Source organism: Tenrec ecaudatus, chromosome 18 (assembly GCF_050624435.1).
Source record: "Tenrec ecaudatus isolate mTenEca1 chromosome 18, mTenEca1.hap1, whole genome shotgun sequence".
NCBI classification, from domain to species: Eukaryota; Metazoa; Chordata; class Mammalia; order Afrosoricida; family Tenrecidae; genus Tenrec; species Tenrec ecaudatus.
Window position 1 is genome coordinate 3,970,006 of NC_134547.1, and position 22,578 is coordinate 3,992,583.

Genomic DNA, 22,578 nt, shown 5'->3' on the forward strand with positions numbered 1-22,578 from the left:
TATACTTCCATTTGTTGAGGTCACTCTTGGTTTCTTATACTAGTGTTCTGGAGTTTTCCTCATATAAATCTTTTCTTCTTTTAGTCAGGTATATCCCTAAATATTTCAATGCGTGATTGGCTCTTGTGAAAGGTATCACCTTTTTTATCTCCTCTTTTGTGGTCTTATCCGATGTGCATAGCAGTCTGACAGACATCTGGTTGTTGATCTTGTATCCTGCCACTCTGTCATATTCCTCTATTGTGCTTCCAGTGCTTCCCTTCTGGAGCCTTTGGGATTTTCCATATATAAATTCATAGCATCTGTAAATAACGATAATTTCACCTCTTCCTTCTCCAGGTGAATACCTTGATCTCTTTTCTTTGCCTTTTGCTGTTAGCTAAAACCTGCAGTACGGTGTTAAATAAGAGTGGGGATAAGGGGCATCCTTGTCTGGTCCCCTTTCTCAATGGGATTGTGTTCCTCTTTTCTCCATTGACTACCATGTTGGCTGTTGGGTTGAAAAGCTCTGTAAATATCAGGTCAAATTGTCTAATTGTAGTGTTTAGACCTCTAGCCTCTTTGTTGAGTTTCTTTCCCTGTGATCTATCTTTCTCAGAGAGCGGTTTACTGAAGTCACCCACTATAATTGTTGAGGCTGTGATTTCTTTTTTCATCTTCTGGAGAATTTGGTTGACCTGTTCAGAGTCTCTTGTTTGGGGAATATATGTTTAAGAGGCTTAATGGTTTTTTGTCTACCATTTCTTGGAGGATATAGCGATCCTGGGGGTGTTGGAACAATAGCAATCTAGTTGAGAGGAAGTACTATGAGGCAGAAGTAGGGCAAGCATGATGGGGGGAGGGGGTTAGAAGGAAGGGGAAAGGAAACAGAGGAAGGATATAGCAAGCAACCCTATGGATAGAGTTGTAAGCATAGGTGTGTCCATATGTGAATACATTAATCCATAAAAATAGAGGTATTGGCCTAAGTACCTATATGCTCAAATATACATTGACTGAAATATCAGCCAAGGCACCCAATTTTACCACAAAACGGCATTAAAAATATGTATCTACGGTACATATATTTATATGGTAAAATACTGAGGTAGTGGACAGACTTTGAGCCCCTACTTACACCCTCCCTCAATACAAGAATGCTTTATTCTAACAAACTATCACTGTGTGAGGACCAACTTCCCGGTACAATCGCTGAAGACAAAATGGGTGCATAAAAATGTGGTGAAGAAGGCGGATGGTGCCAGTTATCAAAAGATATAGCATCTGGGGTCTTAAAGGCTTGAAGGTAAACAAGCGATTTGAAGGTAAACAATCTAGCTCAGAAGCAACAAAGCCCACATGGAAGAAGCACACCAGCTTGTGTGATCACAAGGTACCAAAGGGATCAGTATCAGGCTTCAAAGAACAAAAAATGATGTCATTGTGAATGAGGGAGAGTGCAGCTTGGGGACCCAAACCCCATCTGTAGGCAACTGGACATCCCGGTCGGAGACGAGCCATCAGGGTGCAGTGTAACAACGATGAAACATACAACTTTCCTCCAGTTCTTAAATGCTTCACCACCACCACTATCATGATTCCAATTCTACCTTACAAATCCGGCTAGACCGAATATGCACACTGGTACAGATAGGAACTGGAAACACAGGGAATCCAGGACAGAATATCTCTTTAGGACCAGTGCTGAGAGTGGCAATACAAGGAGGGTGGAGGGAAGGTGGGGGAGAAAGGGGGAACTGATCGCAAGGATCTACATATAACCTCCTCGCTGGGAGACAGACAAAAGAAAAGTGGACAAAGGGAGATGTTGGAGAGTGTGTGACATGACAAAATAATTTATAAATTATCAAGGGTTCATGAGGGAGGAGGGAATGGGGGAGAGGGGGGAAAATGAGGAGCTGATACCAGGGGCTCAAGTGGAATGCAAATGTTTTAAGAATGATGAGGGCAACAAATGTGCTTGACACAATGGATGGATGGATTTTGATAAAAGTTGTATGAGCTCCCAATAAAACGATTTTTTTAAAAGAGGAAAATAATGGTACAACCAATACAATAGCCAATTCAGTCCATTTGAGTCAATTCAGCGGTGATGGTTGTGCTCTCCATGGAGTGGAATTTTTATCATGATCCGCTTCTGAGTTATGTCACAATCATTCACATAAACTCAATGGCCTCTAAGGGAAAAAAACACCTTCATTAATTAGTTATAGTCTATGAAACCCCCAGGAGAATGTCTACACTGTCCTCTGGGGGCCTGGGAGTTGGCGTCGACACAATGACAGTGAGTTTACTCTCTTTTGTCTTTTATTTTTCTCCCCTGGTAACCACGAATCATCTTTAGTTTCTCTGTATTTTTCTACATCATATAAATTAGATAAGACATGACTTGTGCTTTTGCACAATGAATATGACATCTGCCATTTTTATTCTGGGGCAGCCACGTTTAGGTACATGGCAGTCGCCATTTTTATTCTGAGTCGGCCATGTTTAGGTACGATCAGTCTTGCTTAAACCTTCCTAGATCATGCCATTGGGTTTCCAATGTAGGCGTCACCTGTTTCTCTAGTGATCAGTTGAATCAGGGGTTTGGAATGTGAACTTCTGCTTGAGGATGACTTCCTGTTTATGATAGAGACCTTGATAAGAAGTAGTCATTTGGAAAGTAGATGTCAAGGGGATGGATTATAGAATTCTTTTTATTTTTCCCCAAGAACCATTTTATTAGGAGCTAATACAGCCATCATACCATTCCATACTTCCATCACATCAAGTAGTGTTCTAACATTGCTCCCCAAATCAGTTTCAAAATAGTTTCTTCCTTCTTGAATGACTCCATATCAGCTCCCCTTGACCCCCTCACCTTCCCCACCATACCCCCAGGAACTCTGGTTATAGAACTATTGTTCTATACATCTGTCATGTACTCTTAAAAGCCTCATATAATATAGGTAGTATGCAATACACACCTGGTATTGTTAGAAAAATGGTATCAAGGTTGTCTACATATAGGAATGGGCTGAACACCCCCCAAACAGACTTTGTGGCTGTTGGATATTCTGCTAGCCTAGCTTCCTAGTAAACAATGTCACTTTCTCTGTTCCTGTTGGAAGAGTTATTAATTGGGCACAAACCTAGCTTTAGGGAAACACCACAGACTTGTTTCACTCGGTGTAATGTCTTCAAGTTCCTCCACATTGTGGGGGGCATTCCAAAGAAGCCCTCACTGCCATGAGTTGATTACATCTCATAACAACCCTACAGGACAGGGTAGCACTGCCCCCATGGGTTTCTGAAACTGTAAATCTTTACAGGGGTAGAAAGTCTCACCTTTATTTCAACGAATATCTGGGGGGATTTGAACTGCTGACCTTGTGGTCAGCACCAGGGCTCCTTTTGGTATGAATGAGCACTTCATTTCTCTTAATGGCTCAAAAGTATTCCACGGTGTGAGTATCTGACACATTTGTGTTGTGCATTCATCTCTTGATGGCCACTTTGATAGTTTCCATTCATAGAAACTTTCTGAGGTGGTAATTATCTGGTTGGACCTGTACGTGCCTCAGTGGCTAAGTGCTTAGCTACAGCCGAAAGGTTGACTGTTTGGATGGTGCAGTGGGTAAGTGTTGGGCTGCTAGCCAAAGGTTAGCTGTTCAAATCTGCCAGCCACTCTGAGGGAGGAAGATGAGACTCTCTGTTCCCATATAGATTTACTCTCTGAAAAGCCTGAGGAAGCAGTCTCACTCTGTCCTATGCATCTGAATCGATGACAGTGGGTGGAGAGTGGTTTGGTTAAAAGTGCATTGAAAGACAGACCTGGTGATCCCCGAGAGGCAGAGTTCATCTTTCGACATGTGGGTCCCCATGAGTCGGAATCAACCCAACGGCAACCAGTTAAATGCTGTTAAATACTCAGAGGAGGGTTTTATAGTTCCCTTTTCTATATGAGGAAATGTCAGCTTAAAGTAGCACAATGTCTTTCCCAAGAACAGCTGGTCATTTGTTTGTGGAGCTGGGATTGACGTTCAAGTCAGTTGAGTTTCATCATCTGTCTTCTGCCTGGCCCCGTCGATTGAGAACAAACTTAACTTGCCTTGCATTGGATCTAGAGTTAAGTTTATCCTCATGCAAGGCATGTGAATATGAAAGAGTCTGCAGCTGCCGCATCACTCTCAAACCCCTGCCCCTGTGTCTTTCAGAGAAGAGTAGAGATAACTGGAAAAGGGAAGCCTTCCCCTGTGTGAGAAGCAGTTGATGTAGAAACACCTAGTCAGGGCCCAAGACAGTACATCCTGTTCACTCTGTCTGCTGCAGGGCCGTGTCTGTCCACTGTTAGTGCCACGACAAGGCTGAATCTTGGGGCTGTGAGATGTCTCCTGCACCCACCATCCTCCTGAGCCTTGGTAAGTCCAGGGATGATGTTGGGGCGGGAGGGAGATTAGAGGCCAGGAAACCAGTACACTGTGAGTCTGGAGTCCATTCCTCATTCAGTCCAGACTCTCTCCGGGAGATTCTGGTACCTGGAGGAGGAAAGTTGTCTCTACAGATGTCTGAACATTCAGCTCTTACCGAGTGTAAGAGTGACCACAGAAGGCTTGGTCTCAGGACCAGGTGCAGACAGATGGGGACCTGTTCAGACTGTAAGAAGGGATGGACTATGTGTTCAGAAGCGGGTGCTGGGAGGTTGTCTTGAGCCTATTTCTGAGCAAGAAGAGGGATGATAGAGCCATGTTAATAGTGAGAGGGGGTGGTTAGGAAGTTATAGGCTGCCAAGTCCCCTCTCAGGTTCCTGCTGGTGCAAACCGTCTGAGGTTCACTTATATTTGACTGGTTGGCAGTTTCTAACCCACCCAGAAGTGTCTTGGATGATGGGACTGTTTCTCTGTTTTGTAAGTCATGGCTTCAAAAAACCCACACCCTGGGTGGGCCGGAGTCAGAATTGGGAGAGAACAGCTTTAGGAGAGAGCTCTTCTCTCTGGGGTAGTGGCCTTATTCTCACTGGGGCTTCTCTTCCAGCGCTCTGCCTGGGACCAGCGATCCAAGCACAATATGGTAAGTCCTGTCTTGACTTCCCAGAGTCCTCTCCTCCCAAGGGCAGCTGTTGGGGGAGAATGATGTCGACTGGGTGGGCTGGGGTGGTATCACTGGAGGAATCTCCTCTCCTGCCCTTTAAATCCTAAATGATGCCAAATGTAGAAGCCTAGCCCCATATTCTCAACTGTTCTATCTCCTGACTAAAGAAAACACAACGGTTGCTGTTGAGTTCATGCCAACGGGTAATGGGGAACTGATGAAAGTCTGGGTAGAACTGTGCTCCGTAGGCTTTACAACGCCCAATACTTTGGAAGTAGATCACCAAGTCTTTCTACAGAGGTGTCTCTGCGTGAGATTGAACCACTAACCTTTCTGTTAGCGGACAAAAATTTAACCGTTTGGAGCAACCCAAGACTCCAAGTTCTTAGTAGCTCCACTTAGCACACAGCTCCGACTCAACACAGCCTAAGCTGGCCCCGAGTTCTCCTCATACAAGGCACAACCTCCCTCCACGTGCCTTTGGCAGGGAGTATTACAGTGCCTAAGGACAGACTCTGTGAATTCATCCTACAGCATATCTTTGTCCTCCTCTTGCATAATCCGTATCCCCCACGAGGGTGATTTGCCTGCTCCATGTCTTTGTGCCGTGTGACTTTTCTTTATCTAGTGTTTCTCTGAGACCGTCTGAGTCACCTCCTGCATCAGCCTCCACCATCTCCCCCTCACAGCCTCTTCCCCACTCATGTTTTATTGAAATGTTTTCACTTGTTTTCTGCCTTTCACTCTTTTTGGCTTGTAAAGCTCTTATCACAATCCATCTATCCATCTACTGTGCCAAGCACAGTCTAACTTTCATTCTTTACTCACCTAGATGTAATTCTCTTTCAGTTCCAAGGCCGTGTCAGTTGATGTTCCCTTATTTCCTTTCTTAAAAGTTCTATTGGCCTCTAGTTCAGCTATCATACAATCCAAGAGTCCAAACATTTATTTCATTTCTTCTTTTTTATTTCAAAATCATTGTATTGGGAGCTAATATCATTCCAGAGTTCCATCCCATTAAACAGTGTTGTGCAATTCCTACCAAATCCAGTTCCAAGACCTTCTTTTCCTTCTTGAACTCCTGGATATCAGCTCCCCTTCACCCTCCCTCCCCTACACTCCCTTCCAGGAACACGGATTCGACTTGCTGCTCTGTAGTTCATCAGTCCTGGCTTTCATATACTGAAAAACATATACCAAAAATTCAAGAGTGCCACTACCCCACTGACAAAATACTGCAGAAATAAGCACCAACATGAGAAAGAAATTTTTAAAAATCCGAAAACAATATTATTTGCTTCTTTTATATTTATTCATAATTCCATTGTATTTAGTATTTCACTTCTTTACATGTTTAAGGGAACATATTTTACAGCACCTTCCCATGGTTTACCCTAAATAGAATCAGGCTCTCTTTTTCTGATTTTCTCAGCCACAACAGTTCACACCTTGCTTCAGTTTCATGCTCTCAAGCACACCACATTCCTGTACCACAAAGGACTTCCTCAGACACTGAGGTCTCCTCCACTCCCCATCTGCTCAGCGGAGGTGACTCACCCTTTAGGGCTCTGCTTCCCCTCGCCTACCCCACAACCCAAAGTTCCTGATCTCACCCCTAAGCACACTTGGCACAGAGTGTATGTCAATGTGAACAGTGACAGGAGATCAGAGTCTGTTGCATCTCCTAGACATTCAGCTGCAAGAGCGCAGGGATGATCTGTGTGAGCTCCTCACCTAAGTGGCACCTGGAAAGAATGTATGAGCCAATAGACAGAGAGGGAACAGACTCATAAGAGGTGAAAAGAATGGGCGAGTGGGTAAGCAATTGATGGGGGAGCAAATCAGTAAAGGAGCCCTGGGGTGACCTAATCAGTGCGTGAGCGAATGGGTGATGAGTGCTTTGAGGAATAAATGAACACACGAGTGAGTGAATCTGTGGAAACAGCCAGATCAGTTATGGGACCAGAGCCTGTGCTGCCTTGTGCTCACTGAATTTTGCTAACTTAGACTCAAACTTCCTGTTTCATGGTTTCTGCCCCCTCTCTCCCTGGGCCTCTCCAGCCAAATTGAGACAGTCTGGGGTTTTTCAAGAGCCTTAGTAACAAGGAAATGTAACCAAGGCCCAAATGGATGTGGAAAATACACAGGGACCAAGAAGCAATTGCCCAACACAGGGCTTGCACTACCAGAAGGGAGAAAGTGCTCCCTGGCTGGGGGGGCCACTGGAGCCAACCTGTGCTCGGTGCCTGACCTGCACTTTGGATCCCACAAGAGCTTAGCAGGCCCCTCTCCCTGACCACACACAATCCAAGTGGGGACTAGTCCCAGCCTCAGACTCATTCCTGTCCATCCCATAGTTCTCCTCTCTTGCTACATGTCCTCACAGATCCCCTGCCCAAGTCCCATCCTCTATCTTTGTCCTCTGGAGAGTGGCCATGGGCAGAGACATACCTGGGAAGTGGCATGGTTTAGTGACACCCACACTTTCTGTGTGGCCCTGACCAAGGCACAAGCATGGGGACCCCCAAGTGGAGAAGACCCTTTTGAAGATGTGGGCTGGGCGGGAGGGTCTTGTGGGGCTGCTGGAAATGGTCTAAGCGTCTGTTCAATTGTAGGGGATGCGAACCATAGGTCAGTGAAAGCGTCGTCAGGACAGCAATGTGCTCAGCTGGCGTTGTGCTGGTGAACATGTGCTACGCTGCCACTCACATCCCGATAAAGGCACGACAGGCACTGCGGCTAAAGCGGGTGGATCCTGCTGAGCAGTGGCTTCCTCGTGCGTGATCCTGAGTGTCTGCTCTTCTTCCCTCCAGGCGACCCTGACACACCCTCCATCTCAGTGGAGCCAGGCTCTGTGGTTCCCTCCGGGAGCTCTGTGACCTTCATCTGCCGGGGCACACGCTGGACTGCAATCCGACTGGAGAAATTTGAACCAAACCTGTTATACCAGGAGAAGTTCAATAACCCTTTGGGGGATGAAACAGAGGCCAGATTCCACTTCCCCACCGTGAGCAAAGACACTGCAGGGAGGTACAGGTGCATCTCTCAACTTGGGACCAGGTATTCTCCACGTAGTGAAAACCTGGAACTGAAAGTGACAGGTGAGCCACAGCCAGCACACCCTCCCATCTGAGTTCAGGTTTGTGTTCGGGTTTCTTGGTGCTGCCCCCGGCTACACCATCTCTCCACAATGCACCTGCCTTCTGCTTCCACATCCTCCAGCTTCCTCTCTCCCTCAGCACATTGACCCATTTGCCTTCAGATACCACTGATGTCCCTAGAGACCTGGGCACAAATGAACATGATGGAAGACAGGGACACATGGCCTGAGCACCAGGAAGGGGCAGGGGAGTGCTTGGTGGGTCAGAGAGTGGGTTCCCCATGCTGGTTCTGGTTTCTCTGTCCAGAGACAGATTTCAGGACAGACTTCCTTCAAAGGAGCATGAACTCTGGTAAATGTTCCCTTAAACTGAGTCAGGATGCTTGTGATCTCCGGCAATATACTGCCCAGTGGTGCGGCCCATCCCTTCCGTTGGTCAGACCCACACTGTCCAGGGATGGCCGCTTAGACTTGGAACGCACAGTCCTTTGGGGGAAAGTGAGGTGAGGCAGGCACTGCCCTGTGCGCTACAGTGAGACACAGTGAGCAAGCTCCAGCCCAACCCATGCTTCCCAGGCCCTCCAAGAAGAGCTCCCTACTGTTCTCTGAGATCGGGTCAGAGCATCCCATTTAACATAGTCCTTAAGGAAAACCTTCCTTCAAGAGAGGAGGATAGTGTAACAGCTGAAAGCCAGTATCCAAGTGACAGAAGAGCAGAGAATCTGACAGCAAAGGAGAATGCATGGTAGAGATTAGCAAGGGGGGCGGGCGGGGGGGGGGTAGTTCGCGGCCCCTGGGAAGCAGGCAATGGTACTGGAGCCCAGGGTGAGAGGTCACCCAATGAAATATGGAAGCCTGCCTGGAAGAAGCTGGAGTCATAGGGCATGGATGGTTGTCTGAGACCTGGGGGTTTTGGAACTCTGAGAAATCTTTTGGCTTGACCTTTTTCCTCATTCCATCAATTTACAGGCAGCTTGGGAAGACAGGTTTGTGGGGCCCTGGTAGGGCATGATCAAGGTTACTGTAACCCAGAGGAATTACTGAAAACCAAATGAAGGCTGAGCATGAGAGTGGGACAAGAGGAAAGTAAAAGGAAATAGAGGCAAGAACTAGGAGGCAAAGGGAATTTATAGAGGTCTAAATAAAGGCATGTACATATGTAAATATGTGTATATATGAGGATGGGGGAATAGATCTATGTGCACATATTTATAGGTTTAGTATTAAGGTAGCAGATGGACAGGAGGCCTGTTGGTGTACCACTTGGGCTGTGATCCAAAAGGTTGTCAGCTTAAAACCATCAGCGAATGCACGGGAGAAAGCTGGGACTACTTCTACTCCTGTAAAGAGTTATACTCTCAGAAACTCACAGGGGCTGTTCTACCCTGTTCAATATGGTATGGACTCAAAGGCGGTGCATCAGAATGGACTCAATGGCAGTGACTGAGTGAGTGACTGCAGTCCACAGCCTTCTGAAAACTAGGTGTTGACCATTTCAGCTCTGATACCATTCCCTCTATTGGTCTTGGATTTTATAGTTGACAATCCTTAGATCACGCAGGCTGGTGTGCTTCTCTGTGTGGTCACAACCCTTCTCTGAATTTTACTGTGCAAAAACTGAGTGGAAAGTTCTTCCCCAAAGTCACAGGGCTCATAGGCAGCAGAGCCTTTATCCAGGACTGGCAACCAGATCTTAGACTTTAGGATTTAAAATCCTTCTCCACTGCCCTCTAGTGATCAGTGTCTTACTCTTCAACCTCTCTGCAGTGTTTTCATGACTTAAAAGTCATCTTTCAAATTCTTACAATTAGAAATGAAGGGTGGTGTTGTTAATGATAAACATTCTTGATCATTATGCCTGTCAGATGCCTAAAGTTAGGGGCCAGAGCCTATGAAAGATGATGAAGATGAGGAGTCCTGGGTCCCATGTAGACCCATCTCTCCTTTGTCCATCCAGCTCTCTGCCTTCTTGGGCCTCCTTGCAAGTGTGTGGTCCCAGTTGTCCAGCTGTCTCTTCCCCTTTGGTCAATGACTGCACTCGTTGGGGAAGTGACTCCATCATGAGCCATCTCTGCACCCTTCCCCCAACCCAAGTCCCAGGAAAAAGGGGGTTGTGCTTGGGCTCTGTCAAGGAGCCCAAACCATAAGGTGATAGAACCAGAGCCAGTTGACTCTGGACATGAGGCTGGGACATCAGTTCCTCCATGAAAGAAATACAGGGCTGTCTACTTCCCTAAAGAGTTACCGTCGTAAACACTCACAGGGCCAGTTGTACCCTGTCTGGGAGGGTCACTATGAGTCAGAATGGACTTCATTCAGAACTGTTCCAAACCCAGATACTCTGAGAGTACACAGGGCTTTAGAAGTACTTATAATTTTTAATGACATGTGTGTTAGTCTAGGTTACTAGATAAGCAAAGTCATAGATACTTTTTGTGCTTGTGTATATAAATAAAGAGCTTTATATAAAAGAAAAATTGTATATTGAATAAACTTCAAAGCCCATCCAGATCAAGTCCGTAAGTGTGATAGTAGGCCGTATGTTCCGATACCAATCTATAAAGTCCTCTTCAGACCCAGGAAACACATACCATGAAACTGAATGCAGGAAGATCACAGGCAGTGGGTGGAAAGTCTTTTGGATCCAGTGGTGGTGGAAGCATCTCAACACTGACCTGGGTCTGCATGTGGCTCCTCCAGCTCCATGTCTCTTGTCTTCAGGAAGACATGGCAAAGAGTGTCCGTGCCCCATTTCCAGCGAGCTGTTTATCTCTATTTATCTCTGTAGACCCTCAAAATGGGGCCACCAAGCATCGACATCATTGACAGGCTAAACTCAACCCTTTCACCCTTAATAGTCTCAAGTTGGCACTAGATTATGTAACTATCACACAATGTAAGAACTCCCTAAGAGGAAGGGGATTTATCTCTGAAAGATAATGAGCATGAGAAATCTGCGACTGGGTGCATTTTCAGAGTGTCTGTCTACCTCTAGCCTTCCTGGTTCTACCTCTACTCGGTGGGACAAAGGGGTTAAGTGGTCCCCACTCCATGGGTCTCAGGTTATCCACTTGTACTTCCTCCTCTGTGAACAGAATCTTCTGAGAGGAGGAGACCCTCTCTGGAAACAGCCCTACGCCCACGGTCCCGTGCCCAAGTGGTCCTCTGACCTTAGCCCTGCTCACTGTCTTTGAGGTTCAAATCTCTGACCCCATGCAGGTGGGAATAAAGGCAAGTCCACAGTGGGGGTGTTGGCAGGTGAGATCAAAACCATGCTACACAGAAATCTCCATAAGGTGATCCCTGAGCCTACTGGTCCGGATAGGGTGATATGCTTGGAGTGATCGAATCCTGAGTTTGAATCCTGCCTCTGACTTTTATCAGTCATCTATGGGGAGTCAAAAGTCACTCATCATCTTCTTCCTTCTCTGTCTTCCCCTCCCTCTCTGTCCCTCTTCCTTTCTTTACTTTCCTGCTGCTCTCTCCCTCTCCATTCCCTCCTGACCTGGGAGAAACCATCGGGGAATGAGTTTCCAAGAGTGTTCAGTGTTCAAACTTCCCTGAAGGCTATTGTTTAAGCTTCAGCCTCTGGAGCATCAAGTGGGAAGAGGAGTATTCTGGGATGAGGGAACAGTAGGTACACCGCCCCCCTACCAACCCTTCCATTGAAAGAATCCAGAAGGCCTATTAAATGGTCGACAGAGGTTACACATTGAATTGCTTAACCATAAAGTCCACCAGCTGTTCCATGGGGAAAAGATGAGGCTTTCTAATCCCATGATGTGCTTCAGTCTTGGAAACCCAAAGGGGCAGTTCTGTTCTATCCCTCTGGGTCTCAGTGAGGGAGCACTGGCTCTGTGGCAGTGAGGTTGGGTCCCCACACAGAAGCCACCTGCACTGTGCTGGGGAATGCCCGCAGCAGGAGCAACTGGGATCTCATTTGACCTCCCGGAGCAGGGGGTACACCCCATCAGACGGCTTCTGGGGGAACACCTGGACTAGAGCAGTGGTTCTCAACCTTCCTCATGCCGTGACCCTTTCATACAGTTCCTCATGTTTTGGTGACCCTCAACCATATCATTATTTTCGTTGCTACTTCAATTATGTAATTTTGTGACGGTTATGAATCAGGCAACCTCTGTGAAAGGGTTGTCCGACCCCCAAAGGGGTCATGACCCACAGGTTGAGAACTGATGGACTAGAGGCGGTTGGTGGTGGTGGTAGTGGTGCCATCAAGCTGGTTCCAAACCATGGCAACCCACACACAACGGAAGGAAACACTGTTCGGTCTCTCGCCATCATCACAACTGTTCCTATGCCCGAGACCATTGTGGCAGCCAGTGTGTCAGTCCATCGCCTTGCAGGACTTCCTCTTTCCCTCTGTCCCTCCCCTTTACCAACCATGTTGTCTCTCTGCGGGGCCTGGTCTCTCCTGACAATAAATATATAAGGGGAAGTTTTGCCATCCTTGCCTCTCAGGAGCACTCTGGCCAGACTTCTCCCAAGACACATGTCTTTGTCCTTTAGCGGTCCATTGTACTTTCAATATTCTTGTCCAGCACCACAATTCCAATGCATGGATCCTTGTAAGGTCTTCCTTAATCAACGTCCCACATTCCCATGCAAACTACGCCAGTGAACTAGATAAAGATGGAAATTCCTGTCCTTCAGTGGGAAACCAGAGGGTGACCAGCAAGGAGTGGCTCTGACCACTCCATGTTCCCATTTGTCAGTCTCTACAAAGATCCCAACACAGAGGAGAGAGCAGTCCTGCCCAGTGGAACATCCCTGTGCAGGGGGACTTCTGTGCCCAAAATGACCAATGTGGTCACCATTGGGGGTTACTGAGCATCTGAGCAAGGGCTGCAGAGGATGTGGCAATTCAGTTCCAACGAAGTTTAGTTGAATGTAAATGGGAGCAGCCCCACATGGCTAGCGGATTGCACGATGCTTATCTAGCACACTTCCATCATCACATAAAGCCCTCTGGTCTAGAAGGTCCTGGGAGAGTCTTGTGAGGGACGTGGGGAGGTGCTCAAAGCCTTATTTGTCTGGCTCAGTTTTTGTCTAACCAGATGCTCCTGATTCCTCAGCACCAGGACACCGTGTTGAGCACAACGAGGAGCCCAATAGAGGTGAGTGATGAGGACAGAGGTGTGGGGAACATGCATCCTTGACCCTGGGAGGCCATCCTCACCACCCAGACTAGACGTTCCTGAACCTTGGGCTGGACTTCTTGAGGCAGAGGGAAGACAAGGAGCTTTGGAGTCAGACCTATTCCAGCTCTGTCCATGACTCGTTAGGACATGATGGGAAAACAAGTCATCCGCATAAAATGAGAATAATCACTATTTTTTAAATAAAATTTTGGTTCTATGGACACACACCTCACATAGAATCCATTTGCATCCTGTGAAGATTTGTGGGATCATCACCAAACCCAATTTCAGGTCATTTTCTTCTCATACTCGTCATTAGCTCCCCATTTCCCCCCATCCTCCTCTGCCAAGTCTCTCTGCAGTCACTGTCTGTAGAGCGACCTGTCCTGGGTTTCACACACAGGAATTCATGCAACGTACAATCAGGATCAAGCATGCAATCCTACAAACAGAATCGTTTGCTTCTTTGGGGGAGATATGTTTTCTAGTATATGATGGACCAGATGGGCAGATGTACAGAAACAATAACCATTGTCATGACTTTGGGGAGATGGGGTGGGGGTGTTGGGGAGAAATGAGAACAAATAGTGATCACAGGAAGGGGATGTTGTTCTGGAACTGGTTGTGGTGTGAATATAGCACTCTTTATCCTATAAAAGAATTATGGAATGGTATGAAATGTGAATTTTATGTCAATAAAAGAAACAGGGAAAGAGAAAAGTAAAAAGAAATACCAAGAACAATGACTAGACAACACAGAAAACCCAGTCCAGCCCTGTTCCACAGGGTCACTGTGAGTCAGTATTGGCTCGATGGCAGTGACTGAGTGACTACAATCCACAGCCTTCTGAATACCAGGTCTTGACCATTTCAGCTCTGATACCATTCCCTCTTTTGGTCTTGGATTTTATAGTTGACAGTCCTTAGATCACTCAGGTTGGTGTGCTTTCACTGTGTGGGTCACAACCTATCTTTGAATTTTAAGGTGCAACAACTGAGTGGAAGGTCCTTGCCCACAGTCACAGTGCTCTTAGGGGGCAGAGGCTTCATCCAGCCCTGGCAGCCACATCTTAGACTTCAGAATTTAATGCCCCTCTCCATTGCCCTCTAGTGATCAGTGTCTTACTCTTCACCCCTCTGCAGTTGATGCAGTGACTTAAAAGGCACCCTCCAAACTCTGACAATCAGAACATGGAGGGGGGTGTTGCTAAACATAAACATTCCTGAGATTTTTGACGTTCTTTGGGGAGAGTCTAGGGAGGGATTGTTTTTCCAAGAATTTGCCCATGTCTTCCAAGTTCTTGAATTCATTGGAGTACAATCTTTCGTAGTACTGTGTAATTATCCTTTTGATTTCATTAGGGTCTGTTGTAATGTCCCCTCTTTCATGCCTCATCCTTGCTATTGAAATTTGTTCCTTCCTTTCTTTGGTTAGGTTTGCCTGTGGTCTGTCTATTCTGTCTTCCTTTCAAAGAACCAACTTTTAGCAGCATTAATTTTTTCCACAGTTTTCTTATTTCCCCTCTCCTGAATCTCAGCCCTGATTTTTATTATTTCTTTTCTTTTGCTATTAGTGGATTGTCCTGCTGACTCTGCTCTAGTTGTTGTAAATAAATTTTGTGCCAGCATATCAATCATAAGTCTCTCTTCCTTTCTCAGGTGTGCGTGTAATGCTATGACACTTCCTCTGTCCCATGATATGTCGTGTTCTCATTCTTGTTGGTTTCTAGAAAATTCCTAATTTCATCCCTATTCTGTGCCAGTGTGCCCTCCTTTTGCGATACAGTTATTCATCCTCCAGTTGTTTGCGCTTGTTTTCTTCATCTTCCTTTTGTTGGTTTCCCGCCTTGCAGCACAGTTGTCAGATAAAGAAGTCTGTGTGATATCAATGTGCTCGACTTATGTAGATTTGCCTTATGCTCCTGCGTGTGGTCTGTCTTTGAATATGTGCCATGCAGGCTTGAAAATATGTGTATTTTTTAGATGAAAAGCTCTGTAAATATTTATAAGGCAAATTGTCTAATAGTGGTATTTAGTTCTCTAGCCTCCTTTCTGAGTTTCCTTCTCTGTGATCTACCTTTCTCAGAGAGCAGTGTATTGAAGTCACTCACTATAATTGTTGAGGCTGTAATTTCTTTTTTCATCTTTTGGAGAACTTGGTTTACATATTCAGTGGGTCTCTCGTTCGGGAAATATATGTTTACAATGCTTAGTTCCTTTTCTACTGTTCCCTTGAGCATTATATAGTGTTCCTCCTTATCTCTTTTTGTGATTTGCAATTTGAGGTCAATTTTATCTGAGATTAGGATTGCAACCACTGCTTTTTTTTAATTGCTTTTTGCTTGGTATGCCTTTCTCCAGCCTTTGATTCTCAGCCTATTTTTGCCATTCTTAATCATTATGCCTGTCAGGGGCCTAAAGCTAGGGTCAGAGTTATAAAAGGTGACAAAGATGAGGAGCCCTGGGGTCTCATAGACATACATCTCTCCTTGTGCATTCACCTCTCTGCCTTCTTGGGCCTCCCATGGAAAATGTGTTGTCCTGGTTTTCTAGCTCTCTCCTCTTCTCTGGTCTGTGACATGACTAATCCGGGAAGAGACTCAGTCATGTTCCATCTCGAACCCTCCCCCCACCCCCATCTCAGGGGAGACGGGTTGTGCTTGGATTCTGACAAGAAGCCACAAGTATAGAGCCAGAGCCAGCTGATTCTGAACATGAACCTGGGGACACTAGTTGCTCCATGGGAGAAATATGGTGCTTTCCACTCTCTCAAAAGGTTGCCGTCATGGACATGCACAGGGTCAGTTCCACTCTGTCTTGTGGGATCAGTATGAGCAGAATGCACTCCATTCAGCAGTGTTCCAAACTCACACATTCTGAGAGTGCACCTGTGGGGGAAAAGGCCAGCCACCATAGGTGCCATTCTATGATTAAGATATATAAAGATTATAGTAAAGTCATAGAAAGCATGAGAGACAGTACAGATAGTCAAATAAATAAGTCAGACGCATTTCATAGTAGCATGGCCATGATCTTACCAGGTCTGCAGACAGAGTGGGCCGAGGCGAGGTGGGACTGAGACCCAGTTTATTGTTAACCAAGGCTTATATCTACATAAGGGGGGGGGGCAGCGTGATTACAGGTAGCCACATGTCACAGGAAGGGGCAGTACAATAGGCATACACATCATAGGAAGGGGGTGTAGAATAGGCATAAGCGTGGCAGGAAGGGGATGAGCTGGACTGTACACATCATAGGAAGGGGTGGGACTAGGGGTGTACATGTGACAAGATGGGTGAACCCTAGATTCATGATGGTGGGTTAACCTTGGTCACCCATGCGTGGGCTTGACCTCCCTCTGCTCTCTGTCAGGGAAACAATCTACTACAACCTTATCAGAAGGGAGTGGGCCCCACTTGTTGTGGGATAAACAGTGGTGACTGCTTGCTCTGGATGGCTTATAACTCTTAGGGAGAATGACCCCTGACTTACTTCTGCTGACCTCCAAGTGTACAGTCATTTACCATGTGTAGCAATCAGCTACGTTTGGCATGTATTTGGGGGAGACAACTTGGGAGAAATCTTTGTTTCCCACATACACCGGACTTTAGAAGTACATATAATTTTTGATGACAGTGGAAGGTTGCCCTAAGAGGAAGGGGACCTGTCTGTGAAAGGTGATTAGGATGACATGTCTGGGACTGGGTGCATATCTAGTCTTTCTGTCTACCTCTAGCTTCCTGGTTCTGCCTCAACTCGGTGGCACAAAGGGGTTAAGCGGTCCCCACTCCCTGGGTCTCCGGTTATCCACTTGTACTTCCACCTCTGATCTCTGAATAGAATCTTCTAAGACAGTGGTTCTAGGCCTTCCTAATGTCATGACCCTTTAATACAGTATTTCAATTTGTGATGACCGCCAAACCATAAGATTATTTTTGTTGCTACCTTATAACTGTAAATTTGCTACTGTTACGAATAGGGAAACCCCTGTGAAAGGGTCGTTTGATCTCAAAGGAGTGGCAACTCACAGGTTGAAAACTGCTCTTCTAAGAGGAGAAGACCATCCCTGGATCCGCCGCCATGTCCACAGTCCCTTTGCCTAGGTGGCACTCTAACCTCGCCCTGCTCACTGTCTTTGAAGTTCAAGTCTCTGACCCCATGGAGTTGGAACCCAAGGTCAATCCACAGGTGGGAGGTGGGATTAGCACTATGCTCCACAGAAAGCTCCTGTAAGTGTGCCCTGAGCCTACCGGCCAGGAGAGGGTCTTATACTTGGAGTGAGGGTCCCCTGAGTGTGAATCCTGCCTCTGACTCTTAGCAGCCATCTTTTTGGAGACAAAAGTCACACCTCCTCTTGTTCCTTCTCTGTCTTTCCCTCCCTCTCAGTCCCTCTGCCTCTCTTTACTTTCCCTCCCTTTTCCCTCTCCCCTCCCTCCTGACCTGGGATAAACCATCGGGAAATGAGTTTACCAGAGGGTGACATGATCTACCTTCCCTAAAAGGTATTAGTCAAGCTTCAGCCCTTGAGCAGCAAGTGGGAAGAGAGGTGTTTTGGGAAGAGAGGTGTTTTGGGAAGAGAGGTGTTTTGGGAAGAGAGGTGTTTTGGGAAGAGGGAACAGCAGGCACACCAACCCCCTCCAACACTTCCACGGGAAGGATCCAGAGGACTATCACGTGGCCCATAGAGGATACATGTTCGGTTGCTAACATAAGGTCCACCAGCTGCTCCTTGGGGAAAAGATGAGGCTTTTGAATCCTGTAAGCAGTCACAGTCTTGGAAACCCAAAGTGGAGGTTCTGCTCTATCCTTCTGGGTCTCAATGAGGGAGAACCTGCTCTGTGGCAGTGAGTTCGGTTCACCACGCAGAAACCACCCGCACTGTGCCAGGGAACGCGCAGCAGCAGGAGCACATTGGCATCTCATTTCTCCAACCAGGGAAAGTAGTTTCAGCCCATCAGATGGCTTATGAGAACACATGGACTACATGTTGTTGTTGTTGTCGTTGGTAGTGCCATCAAGCTGGTTCCATCACATGGCAACCCTGCACACAACAGAAGGAAACACTGCCCGGTCCTGTGGCATCCTCACAATGGTTCCTATGTCCAAGTCCAATGTTGCAGCCACTGTGTCAGTCCATCTCCTTGAGAGCCTTCCTTTTATTCTCTGTCCCTCCACTTGGCCAAGCACGATGTCCTTCTCCGTCGGCTGGTCTCTCCTGATAATAAAGGATGCAAGACAACATCTCACCATCCTTGCCTCAAAGGAGTGCTCTTTGGGATCTTTGGGAGACCCTAGCGAAGGATGTGGGGGAGGAACTCAAAGCCTTCTTTGTCTGACTCGGTTGTTGTCTAACCCCATGTTCCTGATTCCTCAGACCCAGGTGCCCCTGATGAACAGGACAAGGAGTCCAACAGTGGTGAGTGTTGGGGACAGAGATGTGGGGTAGGTTTCAACCCTGACCCTGGGAGGCCAGCCTCCGACTCAGACTAGAAGTTCCTGAACCTTGGGTTGCACTATTGAGGCAGTGGGAAGACAATGAGCTTTGAAGGCAGACCAATTCCTGCCCTCCCAGTGACTCGTTATGTCCTGATGGGAATACAAGACTTCAGCATTAACTTGTTTTATTGGCTGATACCTCACACAACATCCAATTTAACCGTTAGAATCATATGAAGATTTGTGCCATCACCACCACAACCAATTTCAGAACATTTCCTTATAATTTTCATTGTTTTTAGCTCCCCATTTCCCCCATCCTGCTCTGCCAAGTCCCTATGCAATTGCTGTCCATAGATCTACCTATCTGGGATTTCCTACACATGAAATCATACAACATACAAACAGGAAGCCAGCACACACAAAAACAAACAGATAAACCGACAACCCAGCCTTTTCCTTCTTTTTAAACATATTTGATGTTTTAGATATTTTGGTTTGTTATTGATACGTTTTACAGCACCCGAAGCACAAGATGGAGGATGTATAGAGATAATAACCAGTGTCATCGTTTATTAGGGACAAGGGGGTGGGGTAGAGGGAAATGGGGAACAAATAATGAATACAGAAAGGGTAGGATGTCCTGGGACTGAATGTGTTGATGTCTACACAGCTCTTTGTAAGATGAATGAATTATAGAAGTGAATGACATGTGACTAATATCCCCATAAAGCTATTGAAGGAACAAGAAAAACCAACAACAATGATTAGACAAAACAGAAAACCCTCAATCAAAAAGAAAGCAGAGCACATTAAAACTGAAACAAATTTGGAAAAGGATATCAATGATGGTTGTGGAACAGCAAGAGTATCATCGATAGCACTGAATTAGACGACCAGAGGTTGTGGAATTGGAGAATGTTTTGTTATCTATGTTTTTGCCACAATTGGAATAAAAATACATGAATAGCCATGAGTCCAAGGAAGAAGAAAATGTTCTGGAATTGAGTATGGTGACCATGTGCACCTCTTCTTGAGGTGACTGAATCATTGAATTGCATGACATGTGCATGAAGTACTAATTAAACTGTTTTTAAAAATGAAAGCACCATTAAAACAGGTCCAAAGGAGCTCAAAGGAAAGGTGTCACATTTTAACCAGACTGCGTCTACCACACTCGACTTTCCGATGCTCTCAGTCTGCCGGCATGGCTCTTCACATCCCTGGACCAGAATCGGAGGGCCATCATGCAGGTGTAATTCACACGGGGCCCTGCAAATGAATCGTAGACTTCTGCTGTCCTCTATGGCCTTCTGCAAACCGGGTGTTCACAAAGGGAGCTCTGATGTCGTCCCTTCAGATTTGGGTTTCTTTTTTTTATGAGAGGACAATAAGGTTTGTGTGGAAGGATCATGAGGTGTGGCGATGCTGGATCAGTATGCACGTGATAACCACCAGCCATGCGTGGTGTGTGTGGCGATGCTGGATCAGTATGCACGTGAAAACCATCAGCCATGCGTGGTGTGTACCAGATGCTCAACAGAGATGAATGCTCAGTATGCAGTAGGTGCTTAATCATTGACAGTTGCCGATATCTTGAGTCCATCTTTCCAGACACACCTGTGTCCAAACACCAGCTGTACATCCTCATTGGCATTTCTGTGGCCGTGGTCCTGGGTCTCCTCTTCCTCGTCCTCTTCCTCCTCCATTGTCAGCGTCAGAGGAAACGTGGTAGGTTTCGAGGAGATGGGTGGGTGGCCTGGACAGGTTTTTGTGAGATGCTGGGAAAAGACCTCCTTCTTGAATCCAGACCCTTGTCATCCTCAGGCACCCGCTACACCAAGCGCAAGGATGAGAATCCACAGAAGAGGTGAGGACTGTGAGAGAGAGCCCTAAGCCCTTAACCAGTCCTCCGCTTCCTGCCTGCTCCTAATGCTCCTTCATTCCTTCCCTTCAGATTCAGCCCAGGTGGTGAAGTCTTAAAGAGCACGCCAGGTAAGGGGGTGAGGAGAAGGGGCAAGCCTGGAGAAGGGGAGAAGAGATTCAGTGAAAGTCAGGGAGCAATATGGGAACAGGGGAAGGCTTGGTTGCATGCTAGGATGTTCCAGGTAGACTGAGGGTTGAAACCTAAAGTTGTGAGATCTCAAGCAAACAGGCCTTGTAAGGTCCACCCCAGAGTAATGCATGCCTGCTTGTCCCCTCTCCTCCAGAGGCGACCACAGTAGATGGACTTCCCGAGAAGGATGGAGAGAGGGACACCTCGGTGAGTGTTTGTCTTCCTTATTTGTTGCTGCCTCAAAGCATTGCCATCGAGTCAAGACTGACTCATCGCGACCTTGTGGAGGGTTTCCATTTATAGGGAGCAGACAGCCTCACCTTTCTGCTGTGGAGGGGCTGACAGTGTTGCACTACTGATCTTGTGGTTAGGCGTCTACCTGGCCAGGAGTTCCAACAGGGTTCAGAAAAATTATGTTCATTTCGGGCGTCAGAAAGTTGGGAGTGGCTTAGCTGGTGGTTCTGACTCATTGTCTTTCATAAAGCAGCTGTTGAGACATAGGCCAGTGTCGCATTCATCTGAAGGCTGGACTGAAGCTGGAGTGTCTACTGCCAAGATGAATACTCAGAAGCGTGTCTATGGGATACAGCATCGTGGGCAAGCACTTGCCAAATATCTGACACACATTATTGTACATCTTTCTCCCATAAGAGCTCAAGGGCACAAGGAATGGAACATGGGCCCTTTTTGTGCCATCCACACATGCCTGAGCCCATTGCTGAAGCCACTGTGTTAAGGCCATCTTCTTGCGGGCCTGCCTCTTTTCACTGCCCCTCCACGTTCCCGAGCCGGATGCCCTTCTCCAGGGCCTGGTTGCTCCTGACAACGTGTCCAAAGTGTGCGAGACGAAGTTTCTCTTTTCTTGCCTCTAAGAAGATGTCTGACTGTACTTTTTTTTTCCCTCCCAGTAAAACTCAGAGCCTTGGAACTCCTCTGGGGCCATTTTATTCTGTCCTAAAGGGTTTCTATGAGTCAGAATCCATTCCATAACAGCTGGCTGTGTTTGTGTTCAAGGCTGTCCTGCACGGCACAGGAGAATACAACCACTGAGTCACAGCTGCCTTCTGGGTCACCCAGAGCAGCTCTGATCTCATAGGGGCAGGAACCGAACAGTGATATGATCATTGGGAACCATCGTGAAAGTTAGGTATCAGCATCTGGTGCCTAAAGCCCCCTGTTCCTCACCCTCAGTCCCCCTGACTCCCCTGCTCTCTCTCCCTCAGACCCCTGCTGCAGGAGGCCCCCAGGATGTGACTTACGCTCAGCTGAACCAGCAAGCCCTCACTCGAGGGGCAGCTCAGTCTGGGTCTTGGCAGCTGGCAGCTGAGTCCACCACGTATGCAGCCATCAACAAGCACTGACCCCCCAGGCCCTCCTCCCTGTGACACCTGAGGACCGCACTCTGGGAAGGGCTTGGAGCAGACACTGAGAGGGCTTCTCCAGTGGGACCATGTCTGCTCAGGAGAGTCCACCAGGGTGCTTCCAGGGAGACAAAAGGTGGGGTCTGAAGTTCCCCATCTAAGAGACCAAGGAATCAGGCAATAGCCTCCCCAAAGGACCAGCTTCTTGGAGAGACTGAGTCACAGTGTTTCCAGAGCATCCAGGGCAGCTAGTGTAACCAGAGAGCCCACTGATTTGCCCAGCTGACTCTACACACCTCTCACGGCCACGGATCTGATGTTGTGAAACATGGCAATCACAGCCAGCTGCTTCCAGACCGCCCTCCTGTGAAGTCCCGACTTCCAGCACAGACG

The 22,578-nt window shown here is 47.0% G+C and overlaps 1 protein-coding gene across 1 annotated transcript; it reads left to right on the forward strand.

Annotated features, from left to right (window-relative positions):
* Nucleotides 1-4,369: 4,369 nt before the first annotated feature.
* On the forward strand, nt 4,370-22,185 carry LAIR1 (leukocyte associated immunoglobulin like receptor 1). The gene is made up of 8 exons (XM_075537832.1): nt 4,370-4,403; nt 5,017-5,052; nt 7,887-8,080; nt 20,406-20,499; nt 20,596-20,638; nt 20,726-20,763; nt 20,979-21,031; nt 22,048-22,185. Exons 1-8 carry the CDS (start codon nt 4,370-4,372, stop codon nt 22,183-22,185), a joined length of 630 nt encoding a protein of 209 aa, XP_075393947.1.
* Nucleotides 22,186-22,578: the final 393 nt, after the last annotated feature.